Here is a 21,747-nt window from a genome sequence, read left to right as displayed (position 1 = left end):
TGGCAGGACAATTTAGTTAAACAAAAAAAAAGAGGAAATCGGCAGTAAGACATATGAACAAAAACCTCTGTGACATGAATAAGTTCAAAGGACAATGCTGTGCCTTGAGATGCATATGCAAACATCTCCATAAACCTTTTGGCAGCATAGTTTCAGTCTATCACATGGGGAGAAACCTTAGACAATACCTAGCTTATCTAGGAACAAAGTCACACCCTGCACGCCCAAAATCCATTAAACCTTGAGTTACCACAGCACATGTCTCTTGCAAGGACAAGGTTGGGGGTAGGGTCACAGACTAACAGCATCTCAAACACAGAACAAAATGGAGTCTCTTATGTCTACTTCTTTCTATATAGACACAGTAACAGGCTGATCTCTTTCTTTTCCCCACACGAATGTCATGAGATGTTGCTAACTGAGCAGAACTCAAATTGTATATGGATTAGTTCAGGAAAGGCTAAACTTACGCAATTCTTCTTGAAGTTGCTCTGAAAAACAACAGAAAGAAAATCATGTCTTCGACAGAAGAACTAAAAGAAGTTGGGTTTAGGCCGGGCGCGGTGGCTCAAGCCTGTAATCCCAGCACTTTGGGAGGCCGAGACGGGCGGATCACGAGGTCAGGAGATCGAGACCATCCTGGCTAACACGGTGAAACCCCGTCTCTACTAAAAAAATACAAAAAAACTAGCCGGGCGAGGTGGCGGCGCCTGTAGTCCCAGCTACTCGGGAGGCTGAGGTAGGAGAATGGCGTAAACCCGGGAGGCGGAGCTTGCAGTGAGCCGAGATTGAGCCACTGCACTCCAGCCTGGGCGACAGAGCGAGACTCCGTCTCAAAAAAAAAAAAAAAAAAAAAAAAAAAAGAAGTTGGGTGTATAGTAAAAATGCTGGAACCGTCCTTTCTATGAACAGCAACATCTCCCTTGCCTTATGCCTAGGGCACTGTCAGAAACCAGAAATGATATGTCATCAGGTGGTGGGTAGTGCCGGTACATTGTTATACTTGCTTTTGCTCAACCATGTAGTACTTCATGTAGCCAGATGAATGGATGCAAGGTGGGCAGAGTGAAAGAACAAAAGCTCTGAGAGATTCATTCCAAGGACGTCAGAGTTCCAAGTCCTTGCTGCTGCTGTGCATTTCCTCTCTCTTCCATATGCTGGTACCTGGGAGAGTGGTGTCTTTTCTATGGTGCTGAACTGTCCTCCTACTCTTTTACTTTTTTTTTTTTTTTTTTAATTAAACGGGGTCTCACTTTATTGCCCAGGCTGGTCTCGAAATCCAGGGCTCAGGTGATCTGCCTGCCTCAGCCTCCTACAGTGCTGGGATTCAAGCCATGAGCCACCATACTCAGCCTCTTTTACCTTTTACTTGAAGTTCTTTCTCTTTTTGCACACGTTCCTTCTCCAGTTCCTTTACAGCAATTTCTCTTGTTTCCCGTTCAGACTCCATTTCCCCTGACAGAATCTTTGTTTCCTTTTGGAGTCTGTTGATCCAGTAGATGCATACGGCAATGATTATCATCAGAAACACCACAATGATAGGCAGGGCCACCACACAGGGAGACACGCTGGGCATAAAGGATTCTGAAAAGGCAGCCAGAAATGTCCACTTAGTTTGAAACAGAACATCTGGGGTAAGAGTGCCCTTAGGAGCACAGCTGAAGGGCTCCTCAGCCACCTACTCTGTTGCTTTCTCCCTCAGAAAACTCAGATGGAGAAAGTGATGCTGGCTCAGATCTGGCTGACACCTCAGTGGCTTCCAGGGCCAAGGCCCAGAGGTAGCAAACCAGTCACCATGGGAAGGGCCAGGGTGAATAAAGCTAACCCGTCATGCTGAGTCAGCACAGCCACCACCCTGCCTGAAGCTACCATCACTCACGCCTGGAATACTGCAGTGCCCTCCTTCTTATTCTGCCCTCACCTTCTACAGTCTATTCTCAACAGACCAGTCCAAGTGTAATCATGCTAATTCTTAGCTCAAAACCTTCCAATGCTTTCCATGTCACTCTCCCTAAAAACCAAAGACTGTTTGTGGCTTATGATGCCATGTAGAATGTGTTTTCATTGTCTCTGTGAATTCATCTCCTCTCACTTCCTGCACTCACTCCATTTCAGCCACACCAGCATCGCCTTCTGGGGGTCCTGGAAGCTGCCAGGGATGTTCTTTCCCCAGGTCCTTTGCATATGCTTTTCCTGTAGCTGGTTGCTCAGTCCTTAAGCATCTGATGATTCCTTACCATCAGACGGGATGGCTCAATTCCCATCTCTACAGCGAATTCTTCCCTGACCATTCTGTTAAGAATCGCAATGTCTCACACTGCCTCTTTATTCCTTCCTTGCTTAATGTTTCCTATAGATGTTCATCACCATCTGATAGAATATATGGTCAACTAATTATTTAATCACTTTTTGAGGGAAGAGTTCTTGATATAATTTGTTCAATTATTTACCTTTGGTTTCTAAAACAGTGTCTTGACATATGATATGCTTCTTGACCATTTGTTGAATGAATTACGAGTATGTGTCAATAGGGAATTTCCGCAGCTCTATCCCGTTGAAAATCCCCTGTGCAGGAAGGGATGGCTGCAGCATACAGGAACACCAAGTGTAGAGAGTCACTTATCCACACCACCCTCCATGTGTTATGGTTGTTTTCAATGTCTAAAAATTGCTGGCCGGGTATGGTGGCTCACGCCTGTAATCCCAGCACTTTGGAAGGCTGAGAAAGGTGGATCGTTTGAGGTCAGAAGTTCGAGAGCAGCCTGGTCAACAAGGCGAAATCCCCATCTCTACTAAAAATACAAAAATTAGCTGGGTGTGGTGGCGTGTGCCTGTAGCCCTAGCCTTCGGGAGGCTGAGGTATGAGAATTGCTTGAACCTGGGAGGCAGAGGTTGCAGTGAGCCAAGATTGTGCCACTGTAGGCTAGCCTGTGTGACAGAGAGAGAACTGGTCTTAAAAAAAAAAAATATGTTGCCGCAGCCTGAGGACCTTATCGGGGGAAAAACAACAACAACAACAACAACAACAACAACAACAAACCAGGTTCACCCTCAGAGAAGAGGCTCCTACTCCTGAGTTTTGGGACTCTTTGATTCTCCTTTTGTGAGAAGTGGAGAGGCCTCAGCTCAGCTGCAGCCTCCTGGTCCTCAGGGCCCAGGACCATTCCACCCACACTGCTGCCCCCATCCCTGTTCTGGGCTCCATCTGTGTGCTGAGGATCCCCATGCACCCAATGAGTCTCAGAGGGCAGAGAACTAACCTGGAATAAAAATGACACTTTCTTTCTTCTGGCTGAGCAGGGTGTCACTGATAGAGCAGGACATGTTCCTCATCGACTTATCTCTGATGATCACAGCTGTGGTGACCATGAAGAGGCCGTCTGTGTCAGGGGTCACGACCTCCTTCAGGGCAGGCACAATCCCACCGTAGGGGTCCCTCCACACTGTGAGGGGCTTTGGGTACCACCCTCTAGATATGCACTCCAGCCGGATGCCTCCGTCCTCGTGGCCCCTCATTTCAATGAGGGGCTTAGAGCCCAGTCCTGTGGAGAGATACCAGAGTTCAGACAAAAGTCAGTGCCTTTTGCATCTCTTCTGTGCCTATTGCATCTCTTCTGTGAAACTAGAAAGTAAAGGTGAAAGAGGGAGGTAGGAAGCAAGAAATAGGAAGGAGGAAAAAAAGGAGGAGGGTAAGGAAGAAAGAACGTTGATGTTAGAGAACACCAGGAGACCAATGGGCCACATAAACTGTGAGTTCTCTAAGAGCAAACGATCCCATTGTGCCCTTTTCTTTGTGGTCCACGTACAGACCCCATCACAGCACCAAATATCTATCTGTCTGCTATAAATGCTTATTCAATTTATCCTGCCAGACTAATTTTCTCACTTCAAGATGGGTGTGTTGACTCCAACTTCAAACAGGCAGGTTTTGGATTTCACTTTCTGCTTCTGGGACGACTTCTCAGTAGACCTTAGCTTCCAGAAGCTCTAGAGTAATAATGACAAGGACGAAAGTCTGCCAGGCGGGCAGAATCCTAAGAAACCTTTTGATCCAAAGACGCTGACCCTTCTGTCTAGTTCAGAACTTCACATAACCACCGCTCTCTACCACCCATAGGAGGTGATGGTTTTTGGGAAACTTGACAAGATCTAGCCCGCAAAGCCAACTCTAATCCTAATTCACACTATTTACCTCCCAGAGGCTCCATCCATTAGGCAGTATTGCTTTTCTTTTTTAGAGACAGGGTTTGAGCTCTGTTGTCCAGGTTGGAGCACAGTGGCAAAATCATAGCTCGCTGTGCCTTGTACTCCTGGGCTCAAGAGATCCTCCCACTTCAGTCTCCCAACTAGCTAGGATTACAGGCATGTTCCACCATTCTTGGCTAACATGTTGCCCAGGCTGGGTGGTTTTCTTATAGTACTTTGAGAACATCAACTTATTAGAAAGATCCGGATAATCCAGGGACTAAGATAACCATACTACCTTTCCAATATCAGAGATCATCACCAAAAATTTTAAGAAACTAGACTCACCCTAACTACAATTCATCTTTAAATGAATCTTCCATAAAAGTGAACACTGGGTATGAAAGAGCTGCAAAAGCGTAGTCCTGGGAGACCGTTCAGCCATGTGGGACCACCTAAACTTCTCTGAGTTATTCCTTTATAAAGTCTCCCAAAGAATTTTACCAAAGACAGGAAATTAAACCAAAAACTTAAGTCTGGTGTTTTGGCTCAATTTAATAATAAAAAAAATTTTTTTGACACGGTCTCACTGTATCACCTGAGCTGGATTGCAGAGGCATGATCATAGCTTACTGCATCCTGGACTTCTGAGGCTCAGGTGATCCTCCAACCTCAGCCTCCCAAGTAGTTGAGACTACAGGCATGTGCCACCATGCCCAGCTTTTTTTTTTTTTTTTTTTTTTTTTTTTGCATCTTTTTGTAGAGACTGGATTTCACCATGTTGCCCAGGCTTACTGTAATTTTTTTTTTTTTTAAGACAAAATCTTGCTCTGTAGCACAGGTTAGAGTGAAATAAATGGTACGATCTCGGCTGACTGCAACCTAGGCCACCTGAGTTCCAGTGATTCTCTGGCTCAGCCTCCCAAGTAGCTGGGACTACAGGCATGTGCCAGCATGCTTGTATAATTTTTGCAGTTGTAGTTGAGAAGGGGTTTCACCATGTTGGTCAGGCTAATCTCGAGCTCCTGACCTCAGGTGAGCCACCTGCCTTGGCCTCCCAAAGTGCTAGGGTTATAGGCATGAATTACCGCACCGAGCCCAGGGTCACTTTAATTTTTATCAAGAGAAAAGACTACTTGTACATTTAAAGGCTCAGTAGAATAAAAATTAAAATAACTTAGCAAATTGGAAAACAAAGTTCTTCAAAACATTCCATGAGGTCCAATACAGGCAAGCATGACAAAATAGATTTAAGGGCAAAATCAGCCACCAATAAACCTAACAAAGAGAATACAGTAAACAAAAAGTCCTACGCAACCCAATTCAGAGTGGGGAAAGCCAGGCCAGTGTCAGTTTTACAGGCAAAGAATGGCAGATTCCTGCCGCACAGAAACCATAACTGGTCAAACCTAGAGCGCTGCTATGAACACAGTGAGGACTCAGTGTCAAGAAACCCTCCTTTCATGATATTGTGTTTTAATCAGATGCAAGGTTGCCTTTGTGTGTAGCAAAGATGGGGTCTCTTACCTGTTATGATTTGAGGCCCCCAGGGAAGGACCCAATTCCCTAGTCTGCACATCCTCTGGTCTGATGGAGTGAAATGCCACCACAGATTATCCTGCTCCCGAAAGGCTTTTTCAGTCCTCAAACATATCTGTTTGTTGTTGTTGTTTAATATTTGATACAGAGTCTTGCTCTGTCGCCCAGGCTGGAGTGATGTGGTAAGATCTTGGCTCCCTGCAACCTCTGCCTCCTGGGTTCAAGCAATTCTCATGCCTTAGGCTCCCAAGAAGTTGAGATTACAGGCACATTCCACAAAGCCTGGCTAATGTTTTTGTATTTTTAGTAGAGATGGGGTTGCACCATGTTGGCCAGGCTGGTCTTGAACTCCTGGCCTCAAGAAATCCACCTGCCTCTGCTTCCCAAAGTGCTCGTATTACAGGTGTGAACCACTGCGCCTGGCCCAGATATACCTTTTAAAGCATAATACACTAACCCCAAAACTGAAGTAATCACTTAATGTCATTTTAACAAACTCCTAGAAATCCCAGTTTAAATGCATTTTTATGTTGAAGGCTTCCCTATTACCTCCCAGTGAACTTTTTAGTCTTTCTCTATGGAGTTAGCAGGAACTATGTATAGTTTTGCTTCTGTATTTCGTCTTGCTTTAATGAAACCATCTATTTACAATAAGTCACTCTCTCTGCAATCAGCATTTTGGGAAAGAAGAAGTCAGGGTTAATATTTATCAGGAAGTAAGATTTGATATGTCGCCGTTCTCTGGGTAATCGTTGTTGATTCCAGTTGTCTTGGAACAATTATTGACAGTGTCTCCTCTCACTATCAGAAGTGCAACCTGGGAGGCAGAGGTTGCAGTGAGACGAGATTGTGCCAGCGAGGGTGCAACAGAGCAAGACTCTGTCTCAAAAAGAAAAAAAAAAAAAAAAAAAAAAAAAAAAAAAAGAAGTGCACAGTTCAATGCTAAAGCATGCATAAGACTTTTCTTCTGAGAGTGACCATTTTCCCCTGCTCACGGCCTCAGCTGAATTCTGCGTGTGCTTCTCAAGAAGTGAAGCACTTGGTTTAGCAGGGCAAACCCACTCATGTGGCCCTTGTGCAGGAGCAAGGATTTTTCCCTGGAATTCCGTTTCCACAGGGAGAGTGTCCCTGTGGAATCTCTCTGTGGAAATGGGATTCCAGAGAAAAATTTGCTGGTCTGCAATGGGCATGAGGTTGGGAGAGAAACCTTCCCCAGAGTCACACTGTGCCAAAGTAACAAAGCAAAATGAAGCAACGCACCTGCCACCATGAGGTGCAGGATGGCCTCATCGTAGGACCTGCCTTCTTGGAAGTAACAGTGGTAGGTGCCGTTCTCCTGAGCTGTAACGTTGTGTATGATCAGGGCCACGCTGCCCCTGCTGATGTCTTTGCTCACAAAGGTGGTTCTTCCTCGGTACTCCTCCATCTGCTCCTCTGTTCTCTCCCTTCCACCCTTATACACAAACACTGCTGGGGAGAACTGAGACCGGAACCACCGCACCTCCATGTCCTCAGCATTTTTCTCGGGTGACAGATGGCAGCGTAACATAGTGTTTTCTCCCACCTTGGCCAGGATGGGATCAGTGGGCCCCACGACAGTAAACTGGGCTGTTCAACAAAGGGGTAGAGTCAGACAAAGACATCAGCCATCACATTTCTAAGGCAGAAAGGGAAGCAGATATTCCAGGGATAAACATATTCTTTCCATGGCCATAGGGTCTCTTTGGGTGAGAAATCTGGGGACCAGTAGCTGTGGGTGTCAATAGCACCCCTGGGAGCAGTAACTATAAAATATGCTTCTGCTTCATGAAGGAAACCCTGGGGAGCCTGCCCTGAGCACCCTCTGTGCACCCTGTGTCCTTGAGGGGTTTTTCCTCCATTCCCCAATCCTGCGCTGTGCCTGAATGTAGTGTAAACTTGAGCCATGCAATAGAGCACCTACCCACTAGCTAGTTCCAGTTGAAATTAGTTGTAAGTGTAAAATACACACAGGATTATTAAGATTTAAAATTTCAAAATATTGACTATCTCATTGGTAATATGGTATATTAACTAAGTATTTAAATATTCATGTTTGATTATTTGGGGCAAAACAAAATATAGTATACAAACTTATTTCATATTTCTTTTCACTTTTTAAAATAAAAAGTAAAACTTAATTTTTTTAAAAAACATGCAATTGTACCTGCAATTGTACAATTGGCCTCTGTGCCTCACTGTATTTCTTTTGGACAGTGCTGGTGTAAATTCAGTGAACATGTTCAAAATTAAAGGATAAGTCAACAACTCCATAGTCCTTCTTTCTTTTTTTCCCTTTGCAGACTACATAGTTGATGTTCCTTTCTGATAGGTAACAGCAGCAAGTGGGACACATCGTTACCTGAGACCAGTGCACACAGTCGGAGAAGAAGGAGGAGGAGGATGAGGGAGGCTGGCAGGGAGAAGTGCAGGGCAGCAGCTGGTTCCATGAGCACCCAGGGCAGGCAGGGACGGGAAGCCTAGGGTTACAGAGCAGAATCAGCCTAGGAGTCTTGGCACCTCAGTGCTGGTCGGGCCCAACCTCTCCCGTTACTCAAGTAGGTCTCATCAGTGCCCCAACGTCATGGAGTCCCCTGCATCCGAGAGCTGAGGTATCTCCTGAGAGAGGGATTCCTTAAACATTCCATGAAATAAGCCATCAATGCCAAGATCAAGGGGGTGTTTTTCTGCCCTCCTCGGCTGACTTCTCTGGCCAGAATCTGGTTTCTTCAGTTGTCACTGGATTCTATCACACCCTCCTCCCTTCACTTCCTCCTCCCGGAGACCCAGGCTGGGTCACCCGAGGCTAAGCCAGGCCAGGCCGCACCTACCCACCAGTGGGCTTCCCCTCTCCCAGAACCCCATCTCATGTCCACAGGAGATCCTGCTTCCCCCACCTCCTGTGCCCACCCTGGAGCCTCCCCTCCCTTTCCTACCTTCGAGAATTGACGTTGCATTTTCTTTTCTCCTCTGGTTCTCAAATTAAGGGAGGAGACCATCCCTCATATTGTATTATGCCCGATTTCTGCCTCCAAAGAAAGAGCAAGTAAAAATTAAAGGCAGAAATGCAATCCATAGGCAGACAGCTCAGTGCTGCACCCTGGGCCTGGTAGTTAAAGATTAACCCCTGACCTAACCCGTTATGTTATCTATAGATTCCAGGGGTTGTATGGAAAAGCATTGTAAAAATTCCTGTCCTGTTCTGTTCCGTTCTGATTACCGGTTCTGTTCTGTTCTGATTACCATTTTTGAAAAAAAAGAGAGGATGTTTGCAACAAGTGAAAAAAGTTAAGGCATGTCAAAGAATTATCTGTGAAAGTCGTAAGAAAATGGTTATAAAAAGAAATTCATGCAAGAAATGTTGTATAATTTAAAAGTAAGTAGGCATCCTAAATGTAAAACTATTAAATAAACAGTTTATGTACAAGGTATATAAGAAAAGTAAAATATACTTTTGGTAGAATAATTATAAGGAGGCATAAGAATGTAAAGTTGTACCTACATTAAAAGGTTAAAAATATGTATATTTTGTTTTAAAGGTTTAATCAAGTTTTAAAATGTTAATTGGAAACAAAAATTCTGTGTGTAAACATTGACTAAAGTTAAAGAGGTATCATCCAGTTTTTCTGTAAACTGGACATTAAAATAAAAACATAACAGGTTTTTCTTAAAGTACCAACCTGCTCTTTAGCAAAAATTATAAAAGGTTAAAAAGAGTCTATAAAATCTTATCTTATGGTCAAACATTAAAAATTGGATAAATATGTCTACAAGGTTTTATTAAAATTGGGTTTAACATTAATAACACCCTAATATAAAGGTAAAATTTAGCTTATCTGGTATAAAAATCATACAGGAAGCATTGTTAAATGTAAAATAGTATTTGACTTTCTTTGGTTTAAAAACTAATAAAAATAGGTGTTAAAGAAAATTTCTCAGTAAAAAGGTACTGAGGACAATAAAGTCCACTGCCAAAGTCCCCACATTGAAAACAAAAGGTCAATTTCTTAAAAATTATATACTTGGTTTAGTCTTTTAGCACATGTACCACCCCTAGAATTTCCGGTAAATCAGCACCAGCCTGAAGATCATGTTCTCATCAAAGGGTGGAAAGAAGAAAAACCCCAGCCAGCCTGGGAAGGACCCTACCTTGTGCTGCTAACTACCAAGACTGCTGTTCATACAGCAAAAAAGGATGGACTTATGACACCGCAGTCAAGAAAGTGCCACCCCCTCCAGAGTCGTGGGCCATAGTCCCAGGGGAAAACCCTACCAAACTAAAGCTAAGAAAAATTTAACTCTTAGGCCGGGCGCGGTGGCTCACGCCTGTAATCCCAGCACTTTGGGAGGCCGAGGCGGGCGGATCACAAGGTCAGGAGATCAAGACCACGGTGAAACCCCGTCTCTACTAAAAATACAAAAAATTAGCCGGGCGCGGTTGTGGGCGCCTGTAGTCCCAGCTACTCGGGAGGCTGAGGCAGGAGAATGGCGTGAACCCGGGAGGCGGAGCTTGCAGTGAGCCGAGATCGCGCCACTGCACTCCAGCCTGGGCGACAGAGCGAGACTCCGTCTCAAAAAAAAAAAAAAAAAAAATTTAACTCTTTTCATCTATTCTGTTACTCTTTCTTCTTTCCTCATTCTATTACTGACCATCTAGTTATTAACATAACCAAGTCAATTTCGCCTCAAACTACTGCATTTAATGCTTGCCTTGTTATACCCTGTGGAGACTTGCCAAGTCAAAGACAGCTTTCTATTTCAGAAAAGTACTTCTGTCCTTCCTGACTCTCCTCAGACTGGGCAATAGTAAAGTATTTGAGACTCCATCTCAAAAAAAAAAGGATCAAATATTCCATCTGCACGTTAAACATAAGCAATTGTTATGCTTCTGCACATGGCAGGCCAGAGGCCCAGATTCACCCCTTCCACTAAGGTGGTCCTCCAGTCGACCAGGCATAGGTTGTATGGTAGTTCTTTTCCAGGAATCTACAGCCTGGAGTAGTAAGTCATGCCAAGCTCTCACTTCTATATCCCGAAGTCCGGCACCCTGTGGGTCAGCCCCTGAGGGCCATCCAGCTTCCATCTCCCAACACTAAGTTCACTTCGTGTCTCTCACGAGAAGGAGGAAACTTAGCATTCCCTGGAGACCTGAAGGGATGCAATGAGCTTAAGAATTTTCAAGAGCTTATCAATCAGTCAGCCCTTTCTCATCCCCGAGTGGATGTGTGGTGGTATCGTGGTGGACCTTTACTGGGCACTCGGCCAAATAACTGGAGTGGCACTTGTGCTTTAGTCCTTTTGGCTATCCCTTTCACCCTGGCATTTCATCAACCAGAGGGAGGAAAAATAAGACATCGTAAAGCAAGAGAAGCCCCTTATGGGTCTTTTGACTCTCACATCTATTTAGATGCAATTGGAACCCCGCAAGGAATATCAGATAATTTTGAAGCTTGAAATCAAATAGCTACAGGATTTAAGTCAATATTTTAGTAGATGACAGTTAATAAAAATGTAGATTGGATAAACTACATCTATTACAACCAACAGCAATGAGTTTTTCATGAGTTAAAAGAAAAACTCAGATCGGCCCCAGCCCTGGGGCTACCTGACCTGACAAAACATTTTACACTCTATGTGTCAGAAAGAGAAAAAATGACAGTTGGAGTTTTAACTCAGACTGTGGGGCCCTGGCCAAGGCCAGTGGCTTATCTCTCAAAACAACTAGACAGGGTTTCCAAGGGCTGGCCCCCATATCTAAGGGCCCTGGCAGCAATGGCCCTGTTAACACAAGAAGCAGATAAGCTAACTCTTAGGCAAAACCTAGACATAAAGTCCCCCCATGCTGTGGTGACTTTAATAAATACCAAAGGACATCATTAGCTAATGAATGCTAGACTAACTAGATACCAAAGCTTGCTCTGTGAAAATCCCCACATAACCATTGAAGTTTGCAACACCCTAAACTCTGCCACCTTGCTCCCGGTATCAGAGAGCCTAGTTAACATAACTATGTAGAGGTGTTGGACTCAGTTTATTCTAGTGGGCCCTACCTCCAAGACCATCCTTAAACATCAGTAGACTGGGAGCCATACGTGGACGGGAGCAGCTTCGCCAACCCCTGCAAAGCGACTCTGAAAAAGACAACAAGCCCTGCTCCAGTCACACCCAGAAACTGGTCTACGCAAGGCCGAAGCATGAGGAAACTCATTGCGGGATTCATTTTTCTTAAAATTTGTACTTGTACAGTAAGGACTTCAACTGATCTTCCTCAGACTGAGGACTGTTCCCAGTATATGCATCAAGTCACTGAGGTAGGACAAAAGATTGCTACAGTCCTATTATTTTATGGTTATTATAAGCGTACTGGGACTCTAAAAGAAACTTGTTTGTATAATGCTATTCTATCCAAGGTATGTAGCCCAGGAAATAACCAACCTGATGTGTATTATGACCCATTTTAAGCCTCCCATGATCACAGTTTTTAAAATAAAATTAAAGACTAGTCCTTTTCTAGGTGATAAAAGTAAAGTAATAGCTAGGACAGAAGAAAGAGGAGTCCCCAAGCATATAACCCTAAAATTTAATGCTTGTGCCACTATCAATAGCAATCGGCATGGAATAGGAGGCAGTTCTTTAAATTGAGAAACAAAAAGTTATACGGCAGGAAATAAGTATATCTGCCATGAATTAGGCTTATGTGCAAATGTGTGTAATTACTGTCTTGTGTCTTCTAGGCTACTTAGAAAAAGGATGAAAAATATCCTGTTTAGCTCCAAAAAGGAGAAGGCAGCCCCTCCTGTACAAGTGGAAGCTGCAACCCCTTGAAATTAGTAATTACAAATCCCTTAACCCCAAGGTGGAAAAAAGGAGAACATGTATCTCTGGGCATCGATGGAAAAGGACTAGATCCTAGAGTAAATATCTTAGTAAAAGAGGAGGTTCGTAAACTCTCTCCAGAACCAGTATTTTGGACTTTCTATGATGAACTAAATGTGCCAGTACCAGAGACTCCAGGAAAAACCAGAAATTTGTTTTTGCAATTAGCCGAGCATGTAACCCAGTCTCTAAATGTCACTTCATGTTATGTTTGTGGATGAACTTAAATGGGAAATCAATGGCCATAGAAAGCCCGAGAATTAGTGTCTACAGACCCAGTTCCTGATGAATTCCCAGCCCAAAAGAATCACCCTGATCATTTCTTGGTTCTAAAAGTCTCAATTATTGGACAATATTGCATAGCTAGAAAAGGGAAAGAATTCATTCATCCTGTAGGACGACTTAGTTGCCTGGGACAAAAACTGTGTAACGGTACCACAAAAACAGTTACCTGGTGGAGTTCAAACCACATAGAGAAAAATCCATTCAGTAAATGTCCAAAGTTGCAGACCGTTAAGGCCCACCCAGAATCCCACCGGGACTAGACGGCCCCCACTGGGCTATACTGGATATGTGGACATAGAGCCTACACTAAGCTGCCTGATCAGTGGACAGGTAGTTGTGTTATTGGCACTATTAAACCATCTTTCTTCCTACTGCCCATAAAAACAGGTGAACTCTTGGGCTTCCTTGTCTATGCTTCCCATGACAAGCGAAACATAGCCATAGGTAATTGAAAAGATGATGCATGGCCTCCTGAAAAAATTATACAATACTCTGGATGAGATGGCTCATGGGGATACCAGCCCCCCATTTACGTGCTCAACAGAATCATGTAAATGGGGGTCTGTTGCAAGCTGTCTTGGAGATCATCACTAATAAAACTGATAAAGCCTTGACTGTTCTGGCCCGGCAAGAAACTCAGATGAGAAATGCTATCTATCAAAATAGATTAACTCTCGACTACTTGCTAGCAGCTGAAGGAGAAGTCTGTGGAAAATTTAATCTTAACAATTGCTGCCTGTATGTAGATGATCACGGGCAAGTAGTCAAAGATATAGTAAAGACATGATGAAACTGGCACATGTACCTGTACAAGCATGGCACAGATTTGACCCTGAGGCTATGTTTGAAAATGGTTCCCGATTGACGGTTCAAAGATGGCCGAATAGGAACAGCTCCAGTCTACAGCTCTCAGCATGAACGACACAGAAGATGAGTGATTTCTGCATTTCCAACTGAGGTACCGGGTTCATCTCACTGGGGCTTGTCAGACAGTGGGTGCAGGACAGTGGGTGCAGCCCACCGAGCATGAGCCAAAGCAGGGCGAGGCATCACCTCACCCAGGAAGCACAAGGGGTCAGGGAATTCCCTTTCCTAGCCAAGGGAAGCTGTGACAGACGGCACCTGGAAAATTGGGTCACTCCCACCCTAATACTGCACTTTTCCAATGGTCTTAGCAAATGGCACATCAGGAGATTATATCCTGCATCTGGCTCGGAGGGTCCCATGCCCATGGAGCCTCACTCACTGCTAGCACAACAGTCTGAGATTGAACTGCAAGGTGGCGGTGAGGCTGGGGAGGGGGGCCCGCCATTGCTGAGGCTTGAGTAAGTAAACAAAGCAGCCGGGAAACTCGAACTGGGTGGAGCCTACCGCAGCTCAAGGAGTCCTGCCTGCCTCTGTAGACTCCACCTCTGGGGGCAGGGCATAGCCGAACAAAAGGCAGCAGAAACCTCTGCAGACTTAAATGTCTCTATCTGACAGCTTTGAAGAGAGTAGTGGTTCTCCCAGCATGTAGTGTGAGATCTGAGAACGGACAGACTGCCTCCTCAAGTGGTTCCCTGACCCCCAAGTAGCCTAACTGGGAGGCACCCACCAGTAGGGGCAGACTGACACCCCACATGGATGGGTACCCCTCTGAGTCGAAGCTTCCAGAGGAACAATCAGGCAGCAACATTTGCTGTTCAGCAATATTCGCTGTTCTGCAGCCTCCGCTGGTGATACCCAGGCAAATAGGGTCTGGAGTGGACCTCCAGCAAACTCCAACAGACTGCAGCTGAGGGTCCTGACTGTTAGAAGGAAAACTAATAAACAGAAAGGACATCCACACAAAAACCCCATCTGCACGTCACCATCATCAAAGACCAAAGGTAGATAAAACCACAAAGATGGGGAAAAAACAGAGCAGAAAAGCTGCAAATTCTAAAAATCAGAGCACCTCTCCCCCTCCAAAGGAACACAACTCCTCGCCAGCAACAGAACAAAGCTGGACGGAGAATGACTTTGACGAGTTGAGAGAAGAAGGCTTTAGATGATCAAACTTCTCTGCACTAAAGGAGGAAGCTCAAACCCATCGCAAAGAAGCTAAAAATCTTGAAAAAAGATTAGACAAATGGATAACTAGAATAACCAGTGTAGATGGAGCTGACAACCATGGCATGAGAACTATGTGACAAATGCACAAGCTTCAGTAGCTGATTTAATCAACTGGAAGAAAGGGTATCAGTGATTGAAGATCAAATGAATGAAATGAAGTGAGAAGAGAAGTTTAGAGAAAAAAGAGTAAAAAGAAATGAACAAAACCTCCAAGAAATATGGGACTATGTGAAAATACCAAATTTACATCTGATTGGTGTACCTGAAAGTGATGGGGAGAATGGAACCAAGTTGGAAAACACTCTGCAGGATATTATCCAGGAGAACATCCCCAACATATCAAGGCAGGTCAACACTCAAATTCAGGAAATACAGAGAATGCCACAAAGATACTCCTCAAGAAGAACAACTCCAAGACACATAATTGTCAGATTCATCAAAGTTGAAATGAAGGAAAAAATGTTAAGGGCAGCCAGAGAGAAAGGTCGGGTTACCCACAAAGGGAAGCCCATCAGACTAACAGTGGATCTTTTGGCAGAAACTCTACAAGCCAGAAGAGAGTGGGGGCCAATATTCAACATTCTTAAAGAAAAGAATTTTAACCCAAAATTTCATATTCAGCCAAACTAAGCTTCATAAGTGAAGGACAAATAAAATCCTTCACAGACAAGCAAATGCTGAGAGATTTCGTCACCACCAGGCCTGCCCTACAAGAGCTCCTGAAGGAAGCACTAAACATGGAAAGGAACAAGTGGTACCAGCCACTGCAAAAACATGACAAATTGTAAAGATCATCGATGATAGGAAGAAACTGCATCAACTAACGAGCAAAATAACCAGCTAACGTCATAATGACAGGATCAAATTTATGCATAACAATATTAACCTTAAATGTAAATAGGCCAAATGCTGCAATTAAAAGACACAGACTGGCAAATTGGATAAAGAGTCAAGACCCATCAGGGTGATGTATTCAGGAGACCCATCTCATGTGCAGAGACACACATAGGCTCAAAATAAAGGAATGGAGGAAGATCTACCAAGCAAATGGAAAACAAAAAAAGGCAGGGATTGCAATCCTAGTCTCTGATAAAACAGACTTTAAACCAACAAAGATCAAAAGAGACAAAGAAGACCATTACATAATGGTAAAGGATCAATTCAACAAGAAGAGCTAACTATCTGAAATATATATGCACCCAATACAGGAGCACCCAGATTCATAAAGCAATTCCTTAGAGACCTACAAAGAGACTTAGACTCCCACACAACAATAATGGGAGACTTTAACACCCCACTATCAACATTAGACAGATCAACGAGACGGAAAGTTAAAAAGAATATCCAGGAATTGAATTCAGCTCTGCACCAAGTGGACCTAATGGACATCTACAGAACTCTCCACCTCAAATCAACAAAATATACATTCTTCTCAGCACCACATTGCACTTACTCCAAAATTGACCACAAAGTTGGAAGTGAAGCACTCCTTAGCAAATGTAAAAGAACAGAAATTATAACAAACGGTCTCTCAGACCACAGTGCAATCAAACTAGAATTCAGGATTAAGAAACTCACTCAAAACCGCTCAACTACATGGAAACTGAAAAACTTGCTCCTGAATGACTACTGGGTACATAATGAAACGAAGGCAGAAATAAAGATGTTCTTTTAAACCAATGAGAACAAAGACACAACATACCAGAATCTCTGGGACACATCTAAAGCAGTGTGTAGAGGGAAATTTATAGCACTAAATGCCCACAAGAGAAAGCAGGAAAGATCTAAAATTGACACAATAACATCACAATTAAAAGAGCTAGAGAAGCAAGAGTAAACACATTCAAAAGTCAGCAGAAGGCAAGAAATAACTAAGATCAGAGCAGAACTGAAGGAGATAGAGACACAAAAAACCCGTCAAAAAATCCATGAATCCAGGAGCTGGTTTTTTGAAAAGATCAACAAAATTGACAGACCACTAGCAAGACTAATAAAGAAGAAAAGAGAGAAGAATCAAATAGATGCAATAAAAAATGATAAAGGGGATTGCACCACCGACCCCACAGAAATATAAACTACCATCAGAGAACACTATAAACACCTCTACCCAAATAAACTAGAAAATCTAGAAGAAATGGATAAATTCCTGGACACATACACTCTCCCAAGACTAAAACAGGAAGAAGTTGAATCCCTGAATAGACCAATAACAGGCTCTGAAATTGAGGCAATAATTAATAGCCTACCAACCAAAAAAAGTCCAGGACCAGACAGATTCACAGCCGAATTCTACCAGAGGTACAAGGAAGAGCTGGTACCATTCCTTCTGAAACTATTCCAATCAATAGAAAAAGAGGGAATCCTCCCTAACTCATTTTATGAGGCCAGCATCATCCTGATACCAAAGCCTGGCAGAGACACAACATAAAAAGAGAATTTTAGACCAATATCCCTGATGAGCATTGATGCAAAAATCCTCAATAAAATACTGGCAAACCAAATCCAGCAGCACATCAAAAAGCTTATCCACCATGATCAAGTGGGCTTCATCCCTGGGATGCAAGGCTGGTTCAACATATGCAAATCAATAAATGTAATCCATCATATAAACAGAACCAAAGACAAAAACCACATGATTATCTCAATAGATGCAGAAAAGGCCTTTGATAAAATTCAACAGTCCTCCATGCTAAAAACTCTCCATAAACTCAGTATTGATGGGACGTATCTCAAAATAATAAGAACTATGTATGACAAACCCACAGCCAATATCATACTGAATGGGCAAAACCTGGAAGCATTCCCTTTGAAAACTGGCACAAGACAGGGATGCCCTCTCTCACCACTCCTACTCAACATAGTGTTGGAAGTTCTGGCCAGGGCAACCAGGGAGTAGAGAGAAATAAAGGGTACTCAAAGGAAAAGAGGAAGTCAAATTGTTCCTGTTTGCAGATGACATGACTATATATTTAGAAAACCCCATCGTCTCAGCCCAAAATCTCCTTAAGCTGATAAGCGACTTCAGCAAAGTCTCAGGATACAAAATCAATGTGCAAAAGTCATGAGCATTCTTATAACCCAATAACAGACAGAGAGCCAAATCATGAGTGAACTCCCATTCACAATTGCTTCAAAGAGAACAAAATACCCAGGAATCCAACTTACAAGGGATGTGATGGACCTCTTCAAGGATAACTACAAACCACTGCTCAGTGAAATAAAAGAGGACACAAACAAATGGAAGAACATTCCATGCTCATGGATAGAAGGAATCGATATCGTGAAAATGGCCATACTGTCCAAGGTAATTTATAGATTCAATGCCATCCCCAACAAGCTACCAATGACTTTCTTCACAGAATTGGAAAAAACTACTTTAAAGTTCATATGGAAGCAAAAAAGAGCCCATATTGCCAAGACAATCCTAAGCCAAAAGAACAAAGCTGGAGGCATCACGCTACCTGACTTCAAACTATACTACAAGGCTACTTTAAGCAAAACAGCATGGTACTGGTACCAAAACAGAGATATAGACCAATGGAACAGAACAGAGCCCTCAGAAATAATACCACGCATGTACAACCATCTGATCTTTGACAAACATGACAAAAAGAAGAAATAGGGAAAGGATTCCCTATTTAATAAATGGTGCTGGGAAAACTGGCTAGTCATATGTAGAAAGCTGAAACTGGACCCCTTCCTTACACTTTGTCCAAAAATTAATTCAAGATGGATTAAAGACTTAAATGTTAAACCTAAAACCGTAAAAACCCTAGAAGAAAACCTAGGCGATACCATTCAGGACATAGGCATAGGAAAGGACTTCATGTCTAAAACACCAAAAGCAATGGCAACAAAAGCCAAAATTGACAAATGGGATCTAATTAAACTAAAGAGCCTCTGCGCAGTAAAAGAAACTACCATCAGAGTGAACAGGCAACCTACAGAATGAGAGAAAATTTTTGCAATCTACTCATCTGACAAAGGGCTAATATCCAGAATCTACAAAGGACTCAAACAAACTTAACAAGAAAAAAATCAAACAACCCCATCAAAAAGTGGGCAAAGGATATAAACAGACACTTCTCAAAAGAAGACATTTATGCAGCCAACAGACACATGAAAAAATGCTCATCATCACTGGCCATCAGAGAAATGCGAATCAAAACCACAATGAGATACTATCTCACACCAGTTAAAATGGCGATCATTAAAAAGTCAGGAAACAACAGGTGCTGGAGAGGATATGGAGAAATAGAAACACTTTTACACTGTTGGTGGGACTGTAAACTAGTTCAACAATTGTGGAAAACAGTATGGCGATTCCTCAAGGATCTAGAAATACCATTTGACACAGCCATCCCATTACTGGGTATATATCCAAAGGATTATAAATCATGCTGCTATAAAGACACATGTACATGTATGTTTATTGTGGCACTATTCACAATAGCAAAGACTTGGAACCAACCCAAAAGTCCATCAATGATAGACTGGATTAAGAAAATGTGGCACATATACACCATGGAATACTATGCAGCCATAAAAATGGATGAGTTCATGCTCTTTGTAGGGACATGGATGAAGCTGGAAACCATTATTCTCAGCAAAATATCGCAAAGACAAAAAAACAAACACTGCATGTTCTCATTCATAGGTGGGAACTGAGCAATGAAAACACTTGGACAGAGGAAGGGGAACATCACACACCGGGGCCTGTCGTGGGGTTGGGGGGACGGGAGAGGGATAGCATTAGGAGATATACCTAATGTAAATTATGAGTTAATGGATGCAGCACACTAACATGGCACATATATACATATGTAACAAACCTGGATGTTGTGCACATGTACCCTAGAACTTAAAGCATAAAAAAAAAAAAAAAAGGTTCCCAGCACTAAGAGGATTTAAAACTCTTATCATAAAAATTATAGTAGTAATAGGAACCTGCTTACTGATCCCTTGTTTACTACCTGCACTCATTCAAATGGTAAAAGGTTTCATCGCTACTCTAGTTCACCAGAATGCTTCAGCACAAGTGTACTACATGAATCACTATTGATCTGTCATGCAGAAAGACATACGTAGTGAAGATAAAGGTGAGAACTCCCACTAATAAAATGAGAGAGAGTCTCAAAGGAGGGGAATAAGGGAGTAGAACACCCCTCATATTGTCTTATGCCCAATTTCTGCCTCCAAAGAAAGAAGTAAAAACTAAAAGGCAGAAATGAAATCCACAGGCAGACAGCCCAGCACTGAGCCCTAGGCCTGGTAGTTAGAGATCAACCCTGACCTAACTGGTTATGGTTATCTATAGATTACAGACATTGTATAGAAAAGCACTGTGAAAATCCCTGTCCTGTTCTGTTCCGTTCTGATTACCAGTGCATGCAGCCCCCAGTTACGTACCTGCTGCTTGCTCAATTGATCACAACCCTCTCACACGGACCCCCTTAGAGTTGTGAGCCCTTAAAAGGGACAGGAAATGTTCATGCGGGGAGCTCAGCTCTTGGGACAGGAGTCCTGCCAATGCTCCTGGCCGAATAAACCCCTTCCTTCTTTAACTTGGTGTCTGAGGGGTTTTGTCTGCGGCTCTTCCTGCTACGTTCCCATGTCATGTCTTGTATTATTGTTACTCAGGTATGAACTGTCTCTTTGCTGTGATGGGTGTACCTGCTTCTCAGGATAGACTTCTGCAGGATGTGATTCCTCTCACCTTACAGGGCCCAGCTCTAAGCTCTAAGCTCTGCTTTCAGCTGTTGTTCAATGCATGAGTGACATGTGCAGTGTAAGGTCATTCCCACCACATCATGGCCCAGTTCCTGGAGTCATTTGGCACCAGAGTGTGACAGAGAGGTGCTAGCAGGATTAAGCCACTCTAGGTCAGGATTTCTAGGACTGGGAAGGAGGAACCAGTAGGTTCCTTCTGCAGAGAAAGCTCTTTGATGAGAATAAGCTAAAGAAAGCTCGGAGAACTGTTTTATCCATTGGACTGACCCTTAAACTTTCTCTTTCTCATACAGTAGTCTCACACATCACCTGATGCTTCTGGATTATAATTCAAATAAGATTCTGGGTTGAGTGACTCATGTGGGTAAAGACATCAGTATTAGAACATTCCAAACAGGACTGGGCAGCTGTTGAGAAGAGGCAGAAGAGAAGGATGCAAGGGTCTAAGAGCATGGTCAGCCAGGATGAGATCTGACTTTACATTTTTTACCTGAAGAAATAAGGCCCAGGGCTTTGAAGTAGGTCTTTTGCCAGAAGCATCCAGCTAAGCCAGGCCTCAGCCTCTGCCAAAGTTGATCTGAGCCAGAGGGAAACATGTGTGTTCTGACAAGAAAGAGGATCAGTTGAAGATGGGGTAGCTTAGAAAGAAAGCAAGTTCTACTGGGGTGTGCCCGGTTAGATAGTAACAACCTAACCCAATCATGCTCTGTAGTGGGAGGGATAGAGACAGGAAGGGTCACTTTAGCAAGGTTGTTTATGGACTGGCCAACCCTGGAAGAACCAAGACACAAGGTGAACACTGATTCCCTTTTGCTTTGCAATAAACTACCGTCTTTGAAGGTAATATGGGTGTGTCATCTCCAGCTATGGAGTACTCCCAGGGGAGGCCTAGACATCTTGGCACACAGAAAATCCATTCCTACTCTGCCCTGTTCAAATTCTAGATTCCTGACCCACAGAATCACTGAACATATTATAATAGTTGTATAAGCTTCTGAATATTAGGACTACAGCAATATT

At 43.2% G+C, this 21,747-nt stretch overlaps 2 protein-coding genes across 2 annotated transcripts in view; both read right to left on the bottom strand.

The window, feature by feature from the left end:
- Positions 1 to 21,747, bottom strand: part of LOC126953488 (butyrophilin subfamily 2 member A1-like) — a 92,476-nt gene that overhangs the window by 54,182 nt on the left and 16,547 nt on the right.
- The window catches only part of LOC126953490 (butyrophilin subfamily 2 member A1), a 41,528-nt gene that overhangs the window by 13,120 nt on the left and 6,661 nt on the right, over positions 1 to 21,747 (bottom strand). Inside the window, exons 3-8 of the mRNA XM_050788913.1 lie at positions 8,679 to 8,767; positions 8,105 to 8,222; positions 6,985 to 7,332; positions 3,261 to 3,542; positions 1,363 to 1,584; positions 471 to 491 (exon numbers count right to left, since the gene is read on the bottom strand). Coding sequence (XP_050644870.1) covers positions 471 to 491; positions 1,363 to 1,584; positions 3,261 to 3,542; positions 6,985 to 7,332; positions 8,105 to 8,222; positions 8,679 to 8,741 — 1,054 coding nt within the window. The 5' untranslated portion in view covers positions 8,742 to 8,767. The remainder of the gene's footprint in view (positions 1 to 470; positions 492 to 1,362; positions 1,585 to 3,260; positions 3,543 to 6,984; positions 7,333 to 8,104; positions 8,223 to 8,678; positions 8,768 to 21,747) is intronic.

The sequence above is a fragment of the Macaca thibetana genome, chromosome 4 (assembly GCF_024542745.1).
Source record: "Macaca thibetana thibetana isolate TM-01 chromosome 4, ASM2454274v1, whole genome shotgun sequence".
NCBI lineage: Eukaryota > Metazoa > Chordata > Mammalia > Primates > Cercopithecidae > Macaca > Macaca thibetana.
This window is presented reverse-complemented; position numbering and strand designations above follow the sequence as displayed.